This window comes from Cervus canadensis, chromosome 12 (genome assembly GCF_019320065.1).
Source record: "Cervus canadensis isolate Bull #8, Minnesota chromosome 12, ASM1932006v1, whole genome shotgun sequence".
Taxonomy (NCBI): Eukaryota; Metazoa; Chordata; class Mammalia; order Artiodactyla; family Cervidae; genus Cervus; species Cervus canadensis.
In genome coordinates, this window is record NC_057397.1 from 18,658,579 (window position 1) to 18,674,681 (window position 16,103).

General features: G+C 46.4%; 1 protein-coding gene across 3 annotated transcripts in view; it reads right to left on the minus strand.

Annotated features, from left to right (window-relative positions):
* PRKDC (protein kinase, DNA-activated, catalytic subunit) overlaps positions 1-16,103 on the minus strand; it is a 126,464-nt gene that overhangs the window by 66,253 nt on the left and 44,108 nt on the right. For 2 of the 3 annotated variants that reach the window (XM_043483128.1, XM_043483130.1), the window contains exons 30-40: positions 15,602-15,735; positions 12,799-13,050; positions 10,948-11,171; positions 10,121-10,368; positions 9,800-9,932; positions 9,129-9,287; positions 8,036-8,239; positions 6,288-6,473; positions 5,814-5,918; positions 4,892-5,059; positions 2,798-2,925 (exon numbers count right to left, since the gene is read on the minus strand). In XM_043483128.1, the coding sequence (XP_043339063.1) occupies positions 2,798-2,925; positions 4,892-5,059; positions 5,814-5,918; positions 6,288-6,473; positions 8,036-8,239; positions 9,129-9,287; positions 9,800-9,932; positions 10,121-10,368; positions 10,948-11,171; positions 12,799-13,050; positions 15,602-15,735 (1,941 nt within the window). The remainder of the gene's footprint in view (positions 1-2,797; positions 2,926-4,891; positions 5,060-5,813; positions 5,919-6,287; positions 6,474-8,035; positions 8,240-9,128; positions 9,288-9,799; positions 9,933-10,120; positions 10,369-10,947; positions 11,172-12,798; positions 13,051-15,601; positions 15,736-16,103) is intronic. The other variant, XM_043483129.1, reaches the window with a different exon arrangement.

Sequence of the window (16,103 nt, forward strand, 5' to 3'; positions counted from 1 at the left end):
CTCTAGTCACTGAGCTAGTACTCTAGTCGCTGGGCTAGTACTCTAGTCGCTGAGCTATTACTCTAGTCACTGTGCTATTACTCTAGTTGCTGTGCTATTACTCTAGTCACTGAGCTATTACTCTAGTCACTTAAGTATTACTCTAGTCACTGAGCCATTACTCTAGTCACTTAAGTATTACTCTAGTTGCTGAGCTATTAGTCTAGTCACTGAGCTATTACTCTAGTCACTGTGCTATTACTCTAGTCACTGTGCTATTACTCTAGTCACTTAAGTATTACTCTAGTCACTGAGCTATTACTCTAGTCACTGAGCCATTACTCTAGTCACTGAGCCATTAGTCTAGTCACTTAAGTATTACTCTAGTTGCTGAGCTATTACTCTAGTCACTGACCTATTTAGTCACTGTGCTATTACTCTAGTCGCTGAGCTATTACACTAGTCGCTAAGCCAGTACTCTAGTCACTTAAATATTACTCTAGTTGCTGAGCTATTACTCTAGTCACTGTGCTATTTAGTCACTGTGCTATTACTCTAGTCACTGAGCTACTACTCTAGTTGCTGAGCTATTACTCTAGTCACTGTGCTATTACTCTAGTTGCTGTGCTACTACTCCAGTCACTGTGCTATTACACTAGTCGCTGAGTTAGTACTCTAGTCACTTAAGTATTACTCTAGTCGCTGAGCTATTAGTCTAGTCACTGTGCTATTACTCTAGTCACTGTGCTATCACTCTAGTTGCTGAGCTGGTACTCTAGTCACTTAAGTATTACTCTAGTTGCTGAGCTATTGCTCTAGTCACTGAGCTATTTAGTCACTGTGCTATTACTCTAGTCACTGAGCTATTACTCTCAACAGCAAAAGGCTGACCCAGAGCCCAGCAGCAGGGGCTGCATCCACACACTGCAACACTTCCACACCGTGAATAATTACACAATTGCTTTTTTAAAAAAAAAAAAAAGGAAAGCAGAGATCTCTATAGCTGATTCAGAGTGTCTATAGAAAATAGGAAGTAGAAAAAAAGGTGAAGGAGCATAAGATGACAGAAGAGGGACAGAGACAGAAGGAGATTCCAGAACACAGCACATTACTTACTTTCAGTGTTCAAAGCATGTATGTACTTTATGTGTTCAAAAACAAAATTAAATCAAAAGAAAATAAATAACTTCTAAGATCTGAAAATTAATTAAAGTGTACCTAATGAAGTGGTATAAAAACCACACACTGAAAAACACTCAAGTGAACATAAAGTGTGACTATATCCTCAGAGAATATACTCTAAGTAAATTATAAATAAAATTTAAAATGTTAACTTCATCCAGCTATGATTATTCTTATTATTTTTGAAAATACTTTCTGTGTATTATAGGATAAAATAATCATGGAACGATGGAATGTTATTTAAATCGATCCTGAACAGAAAAAATAAAAATCTACAATGTAAGGGAAAAAATAATAAAATAAGTTAAATAATAAAGAACTCATAATTTTAAGATTGAAAGAGAAAGATCGGAGTATTGTTCTTTTCCTTAAACAAACTATTCCTTAGTTGTGTGAACTGAAAGTAACACTGCAACCCAGCAGCACCAAGTTCACCTAGCACCCAGACTGTGGTCTCTAAACACCGCTTCACGGACTCTGGAGAAATGGTGCGATTCAGGTGCAGGTGAGCCTGAGACAATCTGCGGAGCCAGAGAGCATCTGAAAGACAATCAGAGACCAGTGGAGAGCTGCCCAAGCACTGTGGAACTAGCTACCAGGGACCCACTGGCCACAGATGGGACAGCATGAACATCAGAAAGAAAAGTGATGGCAATGGATTGACATTTACCTCTGTTTTGTCTTAAAAAGCTCTAAAAATAAAAAAAATTGCACAGAAACAATTGTAGCACTGGAGTAAGTTTTAAAATTGGGGTGTGAAAAATCCTCCAATTTTATCTCCCTTTTTTTTTTCAAAATTATTTTGGCTGTTAAGGGGTATTTTGTACTTCCATAAAATATTAGAAACTCCTAGACAATTCCTATACACAAAAAAATAAGACTTGTTGGAATTCTGATATGGACTGCAGGAAAGCTACCAATGCAGATAGAAATAACCATGTTAACAATATTGTATCTTGCAATTCATGCACATCGAATATCACTTCACTTATTCAGATCTTTCATTTTTTAACTTCCTTAACCAATAGATTGTAATTTTTGGTGTACTAGTCTTGAACTTCTTTTGTTAGATTTATTACTATCTGTTTTATTCTTTTTTGTGCTATTATCAATGGAATTACATTTGTAATTATAGTGTCAAATGTTCTCTGTTCATATATAGAAATACTATTGGTTTGTGAATACTGCTCCTGTATGTGATAAATTTTCTATAACTGTCTATTTGTTCTAATAGTTTCTTGTGATCTTCAGAATTTTCTACCTTGGGCCATCTGTGAATAAATACAGTTCTGCTTCTTTCTTTCCATGCTGACTGTCTTATTTCTTTTGCCTGCCTGATTGCAATGGCTGGAACCTCCAGTACTACATCGAGTAGAAAAGAATAGACATCCTTAACTTGTTCCCAAACTCAGGAAGAAAACATTCAGCCTTTCACTATATTTTGTTGGCTGTTGGTTTTTCTTAGATGACCTTTTGCCACTTTTATCATAAATGAGTAAATGAGTGTTGGATTTTGTCAAAAACTTAACTGCATCTACTGAAATAAGGCACTCACTGTTTTCTGCACAGTGATAATAATCTCCCATAGAAATAAAACATTTATGGTTCCTGGGATCACAAACTAGGAGTGACTTACTTTCTGGCAATCCTCCTGAAAGTAGACTGAAATAATTCTTCCAGAACATGCTGCTGTTCCCGACACAGAATTTCTGTCATCAACTCCATCAACATAGGGCTCTGGGATAACTCCAATGCATCCAGAAACTAGGAAAGAAACACACACCAATGGTGATGATGATGATAATTGTGTTGCACTGATTTTTGACAGTTCAAATAAAAAAGAGTAAATTATAAGTTTCACAAAGATTAACAAATGCCAATATATGTCATTTTTGTGGCTTCAGTTAATGCTTGGCATATATGTTCACAAAATACTTGAGTTTTGATTCCCTCAGAGTTTCACAGAAAGTTTTGCTCTGACCGTGTTTAGGGTCCTCTCTTCCCCTCCATGAGGCCGCTCCTGGGCTCCAGCCCCAAGGGTGCGAGCGTCCCCTCACACCAACCTCGCCACAGAGCACACGCTCCAGGCGGTGGGTCCAGCGTTCTCACCTCACGTCCCACCTTCCACCTCCATGTCCCTCTGCTCTATGCTTCAGGAGACAGCTGCAATCTTATCTGCCGTTTGGTGAAGGTTTATTAATTCTGCCCTCATGTAATTAATTTCCAAGAGCCCTCACTTGTTCTTTCTCAACATGACACTGTCTCTAGTCTCTGAAGTTACTCTGAACAGTCTCTTTGATGTTCTTATGTTGACTTGTTGACTCTGTTCCCTCTCAGTTCCTGTTGTTTTATGTCTTTTTTAGACCAGAAGCTTTCTTCAAACGTTCCATGATTATTTGTGCTTGCACTTACAGTAAGAGAAAGGTACTATAGATCTACTCAGAACTTTTGTGGACTCAACAAGTTGCTGGCAGATCGTGGGGGAGCAGGAAACTCAGGTGGTACTGGTGCAATGGTGCTGCTGCCCACTGATGACTTCCGAATTGCAGAAAGAATATACCATGCAACAGAGAAATGAGGCAGCAACCACTGTGACCAGCCAGCAGACATGAGGTCACTCACGAGGCCTACTGGGGTGGGGCTGTTGCCAGAAAGGTGAGCCTGAATATCATGGCCATGCCTGCAGCCTGAATTCTAGTTTAGAGAAAATGCAAAGGGGGAGGGAAACAAAAAAGCACCTCAAGGAACCAATCAGACAAAGGGGGTCAGCCTCTAAGAACATGCTCTGCTTTCTTCCAAAACCCAACATCACAGAGAAACAAAAGGGATGATGGGAAAGCACTTACAGATGTAAAGACACCAGGGACATGACAATTTGAAGCAATTGTTAATTAGATCCTGATTTGAAACATCCAGACAAACAGGACATCAGGAGAAGTGTGACCGCAGACGACAGAACACAGGGTCTGAGAGCAGTGTGAACTTTCCTGCGTCTGGTATCAGCGTGGCACCTCCCGCTCAGGACGCACTGCTGAAGCATCCGAGGGTGAAGCTCCAGGACGTGTGCAGCTAACTTGCAAAGGTTTCAGCCAAACACACACACACACGTGCACACACACAAAGCAAGTATGACAAAAAGTTAACAGCTGAATACGGGAGATGGTTATAGGATGCTTCTCAAACAACCACTACTCAAACTCCAGAAGCTGTACCATATACGTGATATTCTTATTTCTAAGCTTTTTTGGGTATTATTCTTCAAAACTTACACACCATGCATAAAATATTGCACATTATTTATATGCATAAAATACCTCACAATTTTTAACGTGAAAAAGAAAGAGAAGTTGTTCAGTCATGTCTGATTCTTTGTGACCCCATGGACTGTAGCCCACCAGGTTCCTCCGTCCATGGGATTCAAGGCAAGAGTACTGGAGTGGGTCGCCATTTCCTACTCCAGGGGATCTTCCCAACCCAGGGATGGAACCCGGGTCTCCCACATTATAGGTAGACGCTTTTACCATATGAGCCACCAGGGAAGTCTGAGGAACAATTAGTTACAAAGGATTCAGATACGCTTCTGCCTCCACAGACACTCAGGTTTCAAAATGAATTCAACAGTATCCTTAAAATTAGAACATTCTCTCGATATTTCACTTACTTCTCCCCATGAAATGTTAACAGAAAACAAGCAGTGTTTTACCTTTAGTTGCTACTACTGAAAACAAACCTTTTTCATACAATCCACGTAGTTACTATAGCGCAGAGTCCCCGGGGGAAACTCTCCAGATCTCATGGGGAAATGAGAGACGATGAGCTTCTCAAGAGTATGTCTGAGCTCCTGCAGATGGTCCCCGGTGAGGCTGGAGAAGAAGGGGAGCAGTGCCACGGCCTGGCCCTGCGGAGCAAGCACAAGCATGAGACTAGCCGCAGGTCCCATGGACAAGAGCAATGACTGCTCTCTACAGATGGAGCCAGTGGATTCAATGACCACTGCAGGACACCACGCCCACAGTGGGATGTGCCCCGTATCCAGACTTCCACTCTAGTCTCAGTGGCCAAGTCAGGGCCGCCCGAGAGCATGGGACAGGGCAGCACGAGTCTGTGTGATTTCTCCTCCTACAAGCAGAGCTGCTCCTAGGAACCTGCTGCCCAAGTCCTTGAGGAAAGACCATCGTGACAGCCTAAAGGGTGAACGCAGAACTGACTCTCCTCCACCAGGGCCCCGGAGACCCCAGGCAGCGCCTTCCTCCCTGGGCGGGACATCAGTTCCCAGACCCCCTTGTGCTGAGAAATGTGAGATCTGACTAAGCACACGAAGCAGAAAATCCCAGAGAAACATCCCGTGATCCATAGCAAGACACGTTCATGAAGCTAAGCTTTACTGGAGTAAAATCTATGAAGTTCTGGACCCAAGTTACTGAGATGTTTTAGATTCTTAATTAATAGAAAGATGACTGATGGCTACAAAAACCAGTAACAGGGACCCAGGAGTTCTCTGTGCTGCTCCTTCTGCTTTTGAGAATGCCTGAAATTTTCCATAAAATAAAATTAAAAAAAAAAAAAACAGAAAATATCACAAATACACAAAAATATAAAACAGAAAAACAAATGGAGACCATAACCTGAAAAAAATCTCTTTAATCTCTTACCTTTAAATGTAGATCCAATTTTGGATCAGCAAGTAGACTGACAAATGTTGTAAAAACTTCAGGGAAGGCACTGTGACTTGTATTAGAGGACACCGATGAATCAATCTAACAGAGGGAAAATAAACTCAGATTTCTACATGGTACCTCCAATTTCCTATACTACATTTTCTACTTTTTAAATTTCAGAAATGATCTATAAATTTATTCTTGGGCTTCATCAGTATGTCAATGGTTTATGTTCTGAAATGTTTTAAAACTATCCTCTAAGACAATGCATGTAAAAGGCACATTGAGAAGATAAAGTATAAGTAAAAACAATGAAAATAAAGGACAATAAAGTAAAAAAACGGAAAAACATAAGATGTAAGTGAATCAGAAATTAGTCAAACCAATGAGCTTTTCAAGAAACCTCCATTAAATTTTCAAAGACACAAGCAAAGGACACAATTACATTTTCAAGGCTTCTCAAAATACCTGCAGAATTTTTGCCAGTAAGGTGAGCACCGCGGTTTTGCTGTCAGGGGTGGCGTCCCCAGCCCACCACGGGCCGCAGCATCCCCAGCTCTGCAGGACGGTGCTGACCAGTTTCAGGCCTTGCTGCCTCTGGCTGGCTCGGTCCCGGAAGCTCTGATCCAACAGACCGTTCAGGACGGCGCTCACCTGGAACAGTGTGGACAAAGGAAGGGAAACTTACCATCCAGGCCAACAGACGGGCAACAGAATTTACTGTCATTCAAAGCTCTTCCCAGAAAATGAAGACACTATTTCCAGAAGAGCCATGTACCTCACAGCTCCTCAAATCTGAAGTTCACATGTGACTTAACATGTGAGTTTTCTTACAAAGGCCCACAGTGGTCTCCAGCCCCTTGACTAAATCAGGCTTAAACCACTACTGTCTTCTTAGTGGGGGCATTCTCCACAGGAGGGGAAGTCAGCTCTCTGCGGTCACCATTACCACCGTGTGCACTCATGTGCACACACACAGGGACACAGGCACACAGGGATACACCCACAGGCGCACACACACACATAGGTACATGCATACACAGGAACATGCACACAGGGACACACGTGCATGTATTCCTATCAAACCACCTTTCCAACAGCGCTCTCCTAAGCCCACTGAGATCCATGAATCAACATCCCCACCGCCATGACACCGGTCACAGATGAGCCAGCCGCAAACTAGCACATGTCTCCTTCCTTGGCGACACTGACGGCCATGAACTTAATACTTGACTCGTGAACAACAGGGTTTGAATGGCACGGGTACCCTTGACGAGGAAATGCACTCTAGTGCCGTGGTCCATGGGAGCGGATCTGCACAGAGGACTGTACGTGGATTCTCGCTGGGCAGAGGGACAGCACCCCAGTGTGTCCCCCACCTGAGCTGTTCTCATGACCGTCACTGCTGTCATCAAACGCATTGGGATGGGGGAGAGGGGAGGCTGTGCACCATCGGAGGGTGGGGGACGCCTCCCAGGGCTCGTGTGGGGGTCAGTGCCCACCCCGGGAGACTGCCCACTTCCCAGACCCATGTCCTCCTCAGTCCCCACTGCAAAACCATCTTGGTGCAGAACTTGCCCCAGCAGCTTTCTGGGGAGAGGCATACGGGACGCAGACCTGTGGAGACCGGGCACATCAGAAACACCTGCTCTTGACTCTCACACAGTTAACAACCTGCTGACTCGGGCCCCAGCTGTAAAGTCTCCTTGCAATAACAGCTCATTAACTCAGCAGGAAATTATGCCTCTGCCTTAGAATGGCCATTGCAACAGTTAATGATTTTTGATGGTCAATCAACCAACTTAAAGTTCAAAATTAAGTTTCGCAGACCAAAGTCAACTACATATTAAATATTGACCTGCAAAGGTTCAGTGTGAGAGGCAGAGGGGCCAGAACATGAATGTGTGGGAAGCGAGGACTCAGCATTGTGACGGGGGCTGCGGCGTTGGCCCAGCCATGGCCGGCGGAGACCAAGGCCGGTCGCTCCCACAGCTGAGCCATGTTGTACAGGGCCCTGCGAGATGAGAACAAGGGTCAAGGTCTCATATCCACTACATCACTAACTGCTCACAGAGGAGAGGCTTTGGGCAGGAGTTTTAGACCTTCCAGGCAGAGATTGTACTTTGTTTTAATGATGCATTTTCTCAGCAGTACGGCAACCCCTTTATAAGCATTACTAAAGAAAACGCACTTTCCTAAGAGGAAAAACCCATTACCATTTTGGGATTATCCACAGATGACTTCATGAGCTCTGATACGGCAAGATCCAGATTTCTCAACAGTTCAGTGTTGATCGTTTCTGAGAACAGGTTGTAGAAATACTGTCCATGAGAGAAGCTGACAATGTTCCTCTGGGTGCCTCCTGAGGATGGCGTGGACACCACAGCTGTGTCCAGGAGGAGACCTACCAGGCGCTCACACTGCAAGGAGGAGAGGGGATGGCAGTGGTCAGGACTCCCCGGGCAACAGGGAACTCTGACATGGAAAGCACAGGAGCCTGGCCTGGGAGGTCAGGGTTGGTCTGTACTGCAGACCCTCCCCAGGCTCCATTTCCCAGTTTCCATTTGGGGTCAGAACTCTTCCTGACTCCCGTGTCTCCCAGGGCTCCCCAAAATCCTGCTTTGAGGGGAGCATCTGGAATAAGTGAGGTCGTTAGACAGTAGTTTGCCTGTTCCTAGGGGACAAGGGGACAGGAGAAGGGACGGGGTGGGTGGGGACCCTCAGGTGAGGACGTTAGACAGTAGTCTGTCTGTGCTGAGGGGGTATGGGGGCGGGCAGGAGAAGGGGGGCATTGGATGCGGACCCTCGGCCAGCAAGATCATCTAAGGTCACCTGGCAGAGCCCGAGGCCATGAGCACGTGGGGCATCTGGATGCACCTCCCACACCAGCCTCTCGAGTCACCAAGGGTGGGGGAGGAAGAGCCACTGCATCAGCACAGGGTGGCCCTGCACCCAGAGAACATTCTCTGCCTGAGAAAGACCAAACCTTAGCTCAAGAAGAACATCATTCTACTCCTTTTGTAAAAAAAGGAAAACTCTTTTCTTACGGGATAAAAAGTCCTCTCACATAAATCAGTTATTAAAGTCCTGTGCGGCTGAGAAAAGTGAAGTAAAAGTGAAAGTTGCTCAGTTGTGCCAGACCCTCTGCAACCCTATGGACTATACAGTCCATGGAATTCTCCAGGTCAGAATACAGCAGTGGGTAGCAGCAGCTAAGAAGGTTCCCAACTAAACTCCCATCTCCAGGGACACTGCGAGCGCTGCCTGAGGTCACCAGAAGGCACATGTGTATGCGGCCGCCTCTCCTACCAGTCCTCCGCACGCAAAGGCCAGCTCCAGAAGCTCACGCGCGAACCGCTGGCAGCCGGGGTCCGGGGAAGACAGACTCAGCCCCTCATGTCCAGGGGCGATGCTTTTATAAACCAGGGCAAGAAGCTTCATGCCGAGAGAATGCTGCTCATCTGCAGACTGAAGTGAAGCAACACTGAGATACCCAGCAATGAGACGCTGGAGAGGAAAACACCACCTCACTGCTTTCATTCATAAAAACCCATGTTCACTACACTGACCACTGAGATACCCAGCAATGAGACGCTTGAGAAGAAAACACAACCTCACTGCTTTCATTCATAAAAAGCCATGTTCACTAACACTGACCACTGCCTTCTGACTCTCAGGGGCATCTTCACTCACCTCTGCTCCCTGCTACAAAGGGAGGACAGCAGTTAGTGCCTAAAGGTCTCAGAAGGCTGCTGAAAACATTCAGAAGTCCTTCACTGTATTTCCAGTTTATATTCATGAACTTTAGCATTCACTGTGGCATTTACACTCCAGGCAACATTGATGTGTCTGGAGCAAGTATTTCTCTAATTCCCATCTCAGCAAGCTCTGGACATAAAGATGTCTTAAAAAGACTAAATATAAATAGACTAACTGGCATAATAAGCTAAGAGAAATGTAAAACAAAGCAGCACAGTTACCTGAGACGGCAAGACGACATGCAGAAAGCCAGCCTTGTGCAGCTGCTTACAAGCTGACACGAGAGAAGCCAGTCTGGCCCTCTTCGTGTGAGCGTCCGGGCCATACAGGTCAACAGCACACAGCTCCTCAATGCTGGCCAGGCAAGGAAAACAAAGAAAAACCAGGTGAGTGCTAGCCTTCTTACTGTAAGGACTCTGACAATCATGAGTCCTGCTGGAATGCGTTTACTAGCTTGCAGGGCCCCAGCCACGCTCACTGTCCTGGGGCCAGGCAGGCCCTGGCTGACACCACCCCCACACTGAGCCCGTCCGGAGCCCCACCTTTCTGCCGTGACCTCTTCCCGGAGGCGGGCCTCCAGCACGTTCTGGTGCGGGGACATCCTCAGGGCCCTCAGCAGGCCCACACACACACCGGGGAGCTGCTCCATCACCCGCACATCTCCAACGTTGAAGCCCACACTCGAGGGTGCACACAACGTCCTCACCAGGAGCCTTATGAGGTCTGCACTGCATGAGTCCTTCCCGAGGAGCTGGACAGACACAATGGCAGCATTGGGACTCCCAACGCCCTGGACGGCCAGGCATGAGGGATTCCGTTTGCCTGGGGGAAGGGCTGGCACCCGCTCTCCACGAGCTTAGACAGCACACATTCCAGTCTCCCCGGGCCCCTCCATTTTTGCCCCGGGAGAGGCAGGCCTGTAGGTACCCCCATGACACTCTCACAGGGAGGCCTGGGACCCAGGCCCAGGGAGAGGCAGGCCTGGAGCTGCCCCTGTGACACCCTCATGGGGTGGTCTGAGCCCTCAGCCCCAGGAGAGGAGCTCCTGGAGGTGCCCCGTGACACCCTCATGGGGCAACCTGTGCTGCCAGTCCTGGGAGAGGCAGGCCAGGTGCCCAGCAGGCACCCAGCAGATGCCAATGGGTGGGCTGTGGGCCTCGGACAGACAGACACATTTAGAAACTTTGGCTGATGTGCATTTCCTCAGGCAGGTGCTCCGTCACAGTGTAAAACCCCAGAGCCAATAAGACATTTAGAAAATTGTCTTCTGTTCCCACATGAGAACCCGAGGTCCAGTATTTTCAAGGACAGACTGCTCCCACAAAAGGACAGCTCTGGGAAAGCAGACCCAGCAGGAGGGCAGGCCCACCTTCCAGCCGTCGGGGCAGGCGCCCAACAGCGTCGTGGAGAACTCCAGGACCCGAACGACCACCGTGCACTTGCTGTAGCTGTACCTGTCCCCCTCCTGCGGGCTGGGCCTGTCACCTGTGGTCCCCACGCCACAGCACCTTTGTGCTGCTGTGATGTCGTGCAGGGCGATGCTCTCTAAGAAGAAAGCCACTGCTTCCCAAAGTGAAGACTGCGTTTCAGCTCCTAGAAAAATTACAGTAAAATATCAGCATACACGTCCTTCTAAAACCACTAAGATTAACATCAAACTCCTTCTTTAAGTATGGGCGTGCTATACTTTCAGTCAAATTTTTAAAGGTTCCATAAAAGCTGAATAAAATGGGCAGTTATTTCTTCTCATTTCAAAACACGACCCACCTCGAATTCAACTGCAGACCCACACATTAAGAACACACCTATGGAATGTTAGATCCTGCTTCTCAAACACTACTCACAGGACCATAAATTAACACCATCTTTTTGAAGAGCTATTTGCCCAATCATACTAAAAGCTTTGAAAAAATATGCATACCAATTTCTATTAAAGGTTTAAAAGTTCATATCCTTTGATCCAGCACTGAGATTTTATCCTCAGGAAATAATAGTGGAATTGCAAAGATGCGCTTTGAGGATGCTCATTTTAGCAATGTTTTCAAATAAAAAAAGAAGAAACAACCTAAATGTCCTCCAAAGGGGCAGATGGGAGACACATCCTGGCCTTAAACACAGGGGTCTGACTGGCTGTTTCAAGGATTCAATTTCAGACCAACTCCCAGATGGGTTTCCCACAAAACTCATGAGTCTGAGACACACTCCCCTTGCCCACCCTGTCTGCCGCAGAAGGACAGACGCAAGCTCTCCACTCTGCGATCGGAGTGCAGCTCACCATCTGGGCATAGAGACAGGGACAAGTGACCCCAGTGGTCCCAAGTTGAGAGACAAGCAAAGGTGGAGGCTGGGTGAGACCCTCTTGGGTGGGGGCTACCAGTTCTCTGTGTCATTAGATTTAAGGAAAGTTCATCAAACTGCCACCTGACGGGTCACTTGAGTAATTTTGATGACAGGTCATTATGTATTCAAGTAACTGAGAGTACATATGGTCAAAATCACATTCTTAAACCCCAGGTACCCTTGAGTCCAGCAGACCAGGGGCCACCTGAGTCCTTCTAACCCTGTCACCTCTGACAGGACTGGGGGAGGATGCAGTCCCCTTGGTCAGCTGTCACCACAGCTGGAGCAGATGCCCCCAGTTCAATCATTTGAACAGCACAAGCTGTTCTGTGGCAAGTCTGCAGTTTGGCCCACGCAAGCGAGGACCCAAGAGAAATCCCAGACACTAAACCGGCTGCTCTGAGCCTCACAGCAGAGCGTACCTGGCAGCCACCAGCCGGCTCCACGCACTCCACCCTGGGGACGCCCCTCCCAGAACAGCACCTGCTGCGTGGGCCATGCAGGTCCCCAGGGGGACAGGAGGACAGGATGTGTGCTCAGCATACACATCCCACCGCCCGCTGTCCTCCGCAAGCACCATCACTACTGCCTAGAACAGAAATGCTCCAGGAACAGGAAGAGCTAAGAAAACTATAGACACACCACCCAGGAGCTCAGAAGATGAGGGGGAGTGGGGGGTGGAGAACCAGGGAGCAGGGCGAGAGAAGGGTGCAGACCCCGGGGCGGGGAGACAGGGGGCCTTGCACCCTGACTGTGAACACAGGGAGCTGGCAGAGCTGAGAATGGTACCCCGTGATCCTGTCCAGTCATGCGCCCCGCATCTCGTCCCCAGCCTGGCTCTGGGCAGAGCCATGGAGCCGGCCCGGGAGGCTCTACCCACCCAGGACCTCGGTGGCGCTGAGGGTGCCCGCATCCAGGAAGGTGTTGTAGCACTCCAGCGCAGCCAGCAGTGTGTCCATCCACTGCAGGGTGGCGCGCAGGCTGAAGGGGCCCTGCAGGTGGCGGAGGGTGGGCTGGGCCAGCAGGCCAGCCGGCCGGTCCCGGGCTCCTCCGCCCTCGAAGGTGCTCACGAGGAAGGGGACGCCTTCCTTCTGGACCAAGTCTCTCAGCCATGAGGAAGGGGACCTGTTGCCTTAAAAGAGAAACAGGATTCAAGCACACACATCAGTCACTCTCGTGTGATTAAAATCATTTGGTAATCACTATACGAAAATTAAAAATAGCTTCTCACAACAATAAAGAACAAAAAAAGTCTGGTATGTTAAAATGTAATCACACCGTAACAAAATGGGCAATATCACAATATTTCAAATATAGCCCCTCCATAAAAGACTCACATAAACAAACCTACCAAGGCAATAAAATTCCAAAATGATCCAGGATAGTGTTTTCCTAGCTGTGGCACTCACAGCTCATTCACTGTGCTCACAGACAAGAAGGTTATTTCCACCAGAAGTCATTCTCCTCAGTTTCTTTAAACATTAGCAACCCAACTGGATACCACATGACTACCTATAAACTTCAGACTCTTCCTCCTGCCCTCTTTCTTGAGAACCATGAATGCTTTTTTGAAGGAACAAGCACAGGAGCAGTGAGGCTCTCTGAATGTCCTGCCTGTCCAGCCGGCACCATGGGGAGCGGCTCTCTGGCCTGTGTCCCGTCCAGTGACTCACACAACATCCACCTCCGCGGCTGTCACCAAGATTACGTGAACTGAAGCAGCTATTATCTGAAACAGTGCTTGGAAGAGCATCTACCATGTGGCAAAGTCCAGTGTTCATTAAATGAGAGAATTAAATGGTCTGCTTTTTAAAAGATATTTCTCTAATAGGTATTATTTTCTAAATTAAAGAACATTAAAGTGTATTTTGTAGGCTCTGAAATCAGTGACTTTAAAAATGTCAAGTCATTCTGACTCTAATGAAGTTAGAGACAGAAACTGAAACAGTAATGTATTTCTGAGGCAAAAGAAGAAATGTTTTTTAATGTGTCAGAAAACACCTATCACAAGCCATGTAAAAAAAGATTAGAACCATGCTTTCAGGGTTTTAGAAAGAAAAATTACCAATCCATTATTTTCACTAAGAGACAAAGAAAACCGTAACAATGAGTAAAGAAAAAGAAGATATGTAAATTCTACATTGAGTGCTAGCTGGGTGTGGCAGCAGAGAGCATGCAGAAATGAAGGGCCCAGGAAGACAGGCCTAGGGGGAAACAAGATGGGGGGGTGTCTCTCGCTCCCACTCCCCCTGTGAGGTAGGGCCTGTCTCTGGGCCCTTCCACCACCATTCCCTGGTGGGGAACAAACTTGCATGGTTCATCATGTCCCATGCATCTGGGTGTCCACGAACCTGGCCCCCATGCACAGGGCACCTCTGCAGGACATAGGACCTTAAATATCCCTGAAGTGGACAGAGGCCCCCTGGAGGACACAGGAGGATGAGTCAGATGGAGAACCCAGCATCCGGGGCCGAACACAGATCATTCTGAGAGGCAGAGCCCTGATATTTCACGCAAGCATAGGAGGGCCTGCAGCAAGAGCAGCTGTGCCGACGCCACCAGCGGGCATGGGGCCTGCAGGAAGCAGTCCCACCTCCACCCCGTGCGTCCACTCTGCACTGACTTCCTTGTGAGAATGGAAACATGCGAAACAAACTTTGCTAACTCAAAACATATATAAAATACTAATGCTTTTTAAACAATTCCCTAAAAATTAAAAGCACAAACATACATCTCTATCACATATGTTAAATTACAGTACAGTGGATAAACACATACTATATGTTTACATAGTACACAGCATGAATAAAATCATGATATATAGTATGTAAATTATATGATATTTAACATCACGTATTTCACAGTATCTACTATATTCCACAGTATAACAAAATGCACAATCCTTCTAACTCCCAGAATGACAGGAGGGCATCTCGCCTCTTGGTCCCCACAGTGGTCCTCCATGCCACCTGCTGTGGAGAACAGGCTCAGGAGCCGTGTGCAGGGCACCGCCTCACCCAGACACACATGGCCCAGCGGCACTTGGTTCCAGATTCGTGCCGGGTGCACGGGAAGCCCAGCGTCCCCACGCCTCAGCTACCAACCCTGGGGATGGGCTAACTGCAGAGAACAAGACACTCATTCCTGAGGAACTGAGACGTGAGCTCAAGTCTCCAAGCACGGTTTAACGGTTCAGCACAGGAACACGGGTCCACTGCTTTCCCTTAACATCACAGAGATCTGAGATCATTCAGACTTAGGAGTCTGGAATCCCTTATTAATTTACATGTCAAAATAAAACAACTACATTACTTCATGACCTATTAATTACATTTCTAAGTCTTAATTGAATATCACGTTAACAACTACCATGGTCATTCTAAGTGGAATAGAAAAGCAAAAATATTGTAGAACGAAAAAAAGAAGACACTAGGAAATCCTAAATTAACTTCCTCTGTATCATCTAACATCAAAACAGCATTTTTCCTTCTATAAATCTTTGAGAACTGTGTAGCCATACATTATTAGCTGTCATACAAATGATCTGAAATGATTATTAAACATACTTACTTTTCATTTGTTAAAGCATGTTACATTTCTCTAAATGGAAAGATCACGTTTTATGTAAGTACATCTCTAGACTACTGGTAAAAGACACTTACAGGGCACAATGATCACCATACCTGGCAGCAAAGGAACAAGCTTATAGAAGAGTTCTATGGACTTGTGTCGACATTCTGTCTGGGGCCTCCCGCAGTTGGCGAAAAGCCACTGGACCACGTCCGACAGGCACAAGGATGCCGCAGGTGGGAAGCCTCTGTATGGAGAACACACTGCATTCAGTATTTGCCCCAAAATTCAGCATTTAGCCAACCCCAGAGTCCATAAACCATAAACTCAATTTTGTTTCCCTAATACATGTGAAAACCTCATTAAAAGGCATTTGATTTATTTTTGATGTATTATCATTAGAATAGAATCAAAATGTCACAGGTGCAATAGGTCCTAAATGCTCATTGCCTTTTTTTTTTAATTGAGGGAAAAATTAAAAAGCATTTCTTAAAATAACAGCACCGAGTAATTTCATGTTTTCTGTTAAGTGCAATTTAAAACAAAAGGGGTTAAGGATCTGAAGCAGAACTTCTCAAGTGTGCTCCCTGGGTCAGCTGCGACAGTGTCATCTGT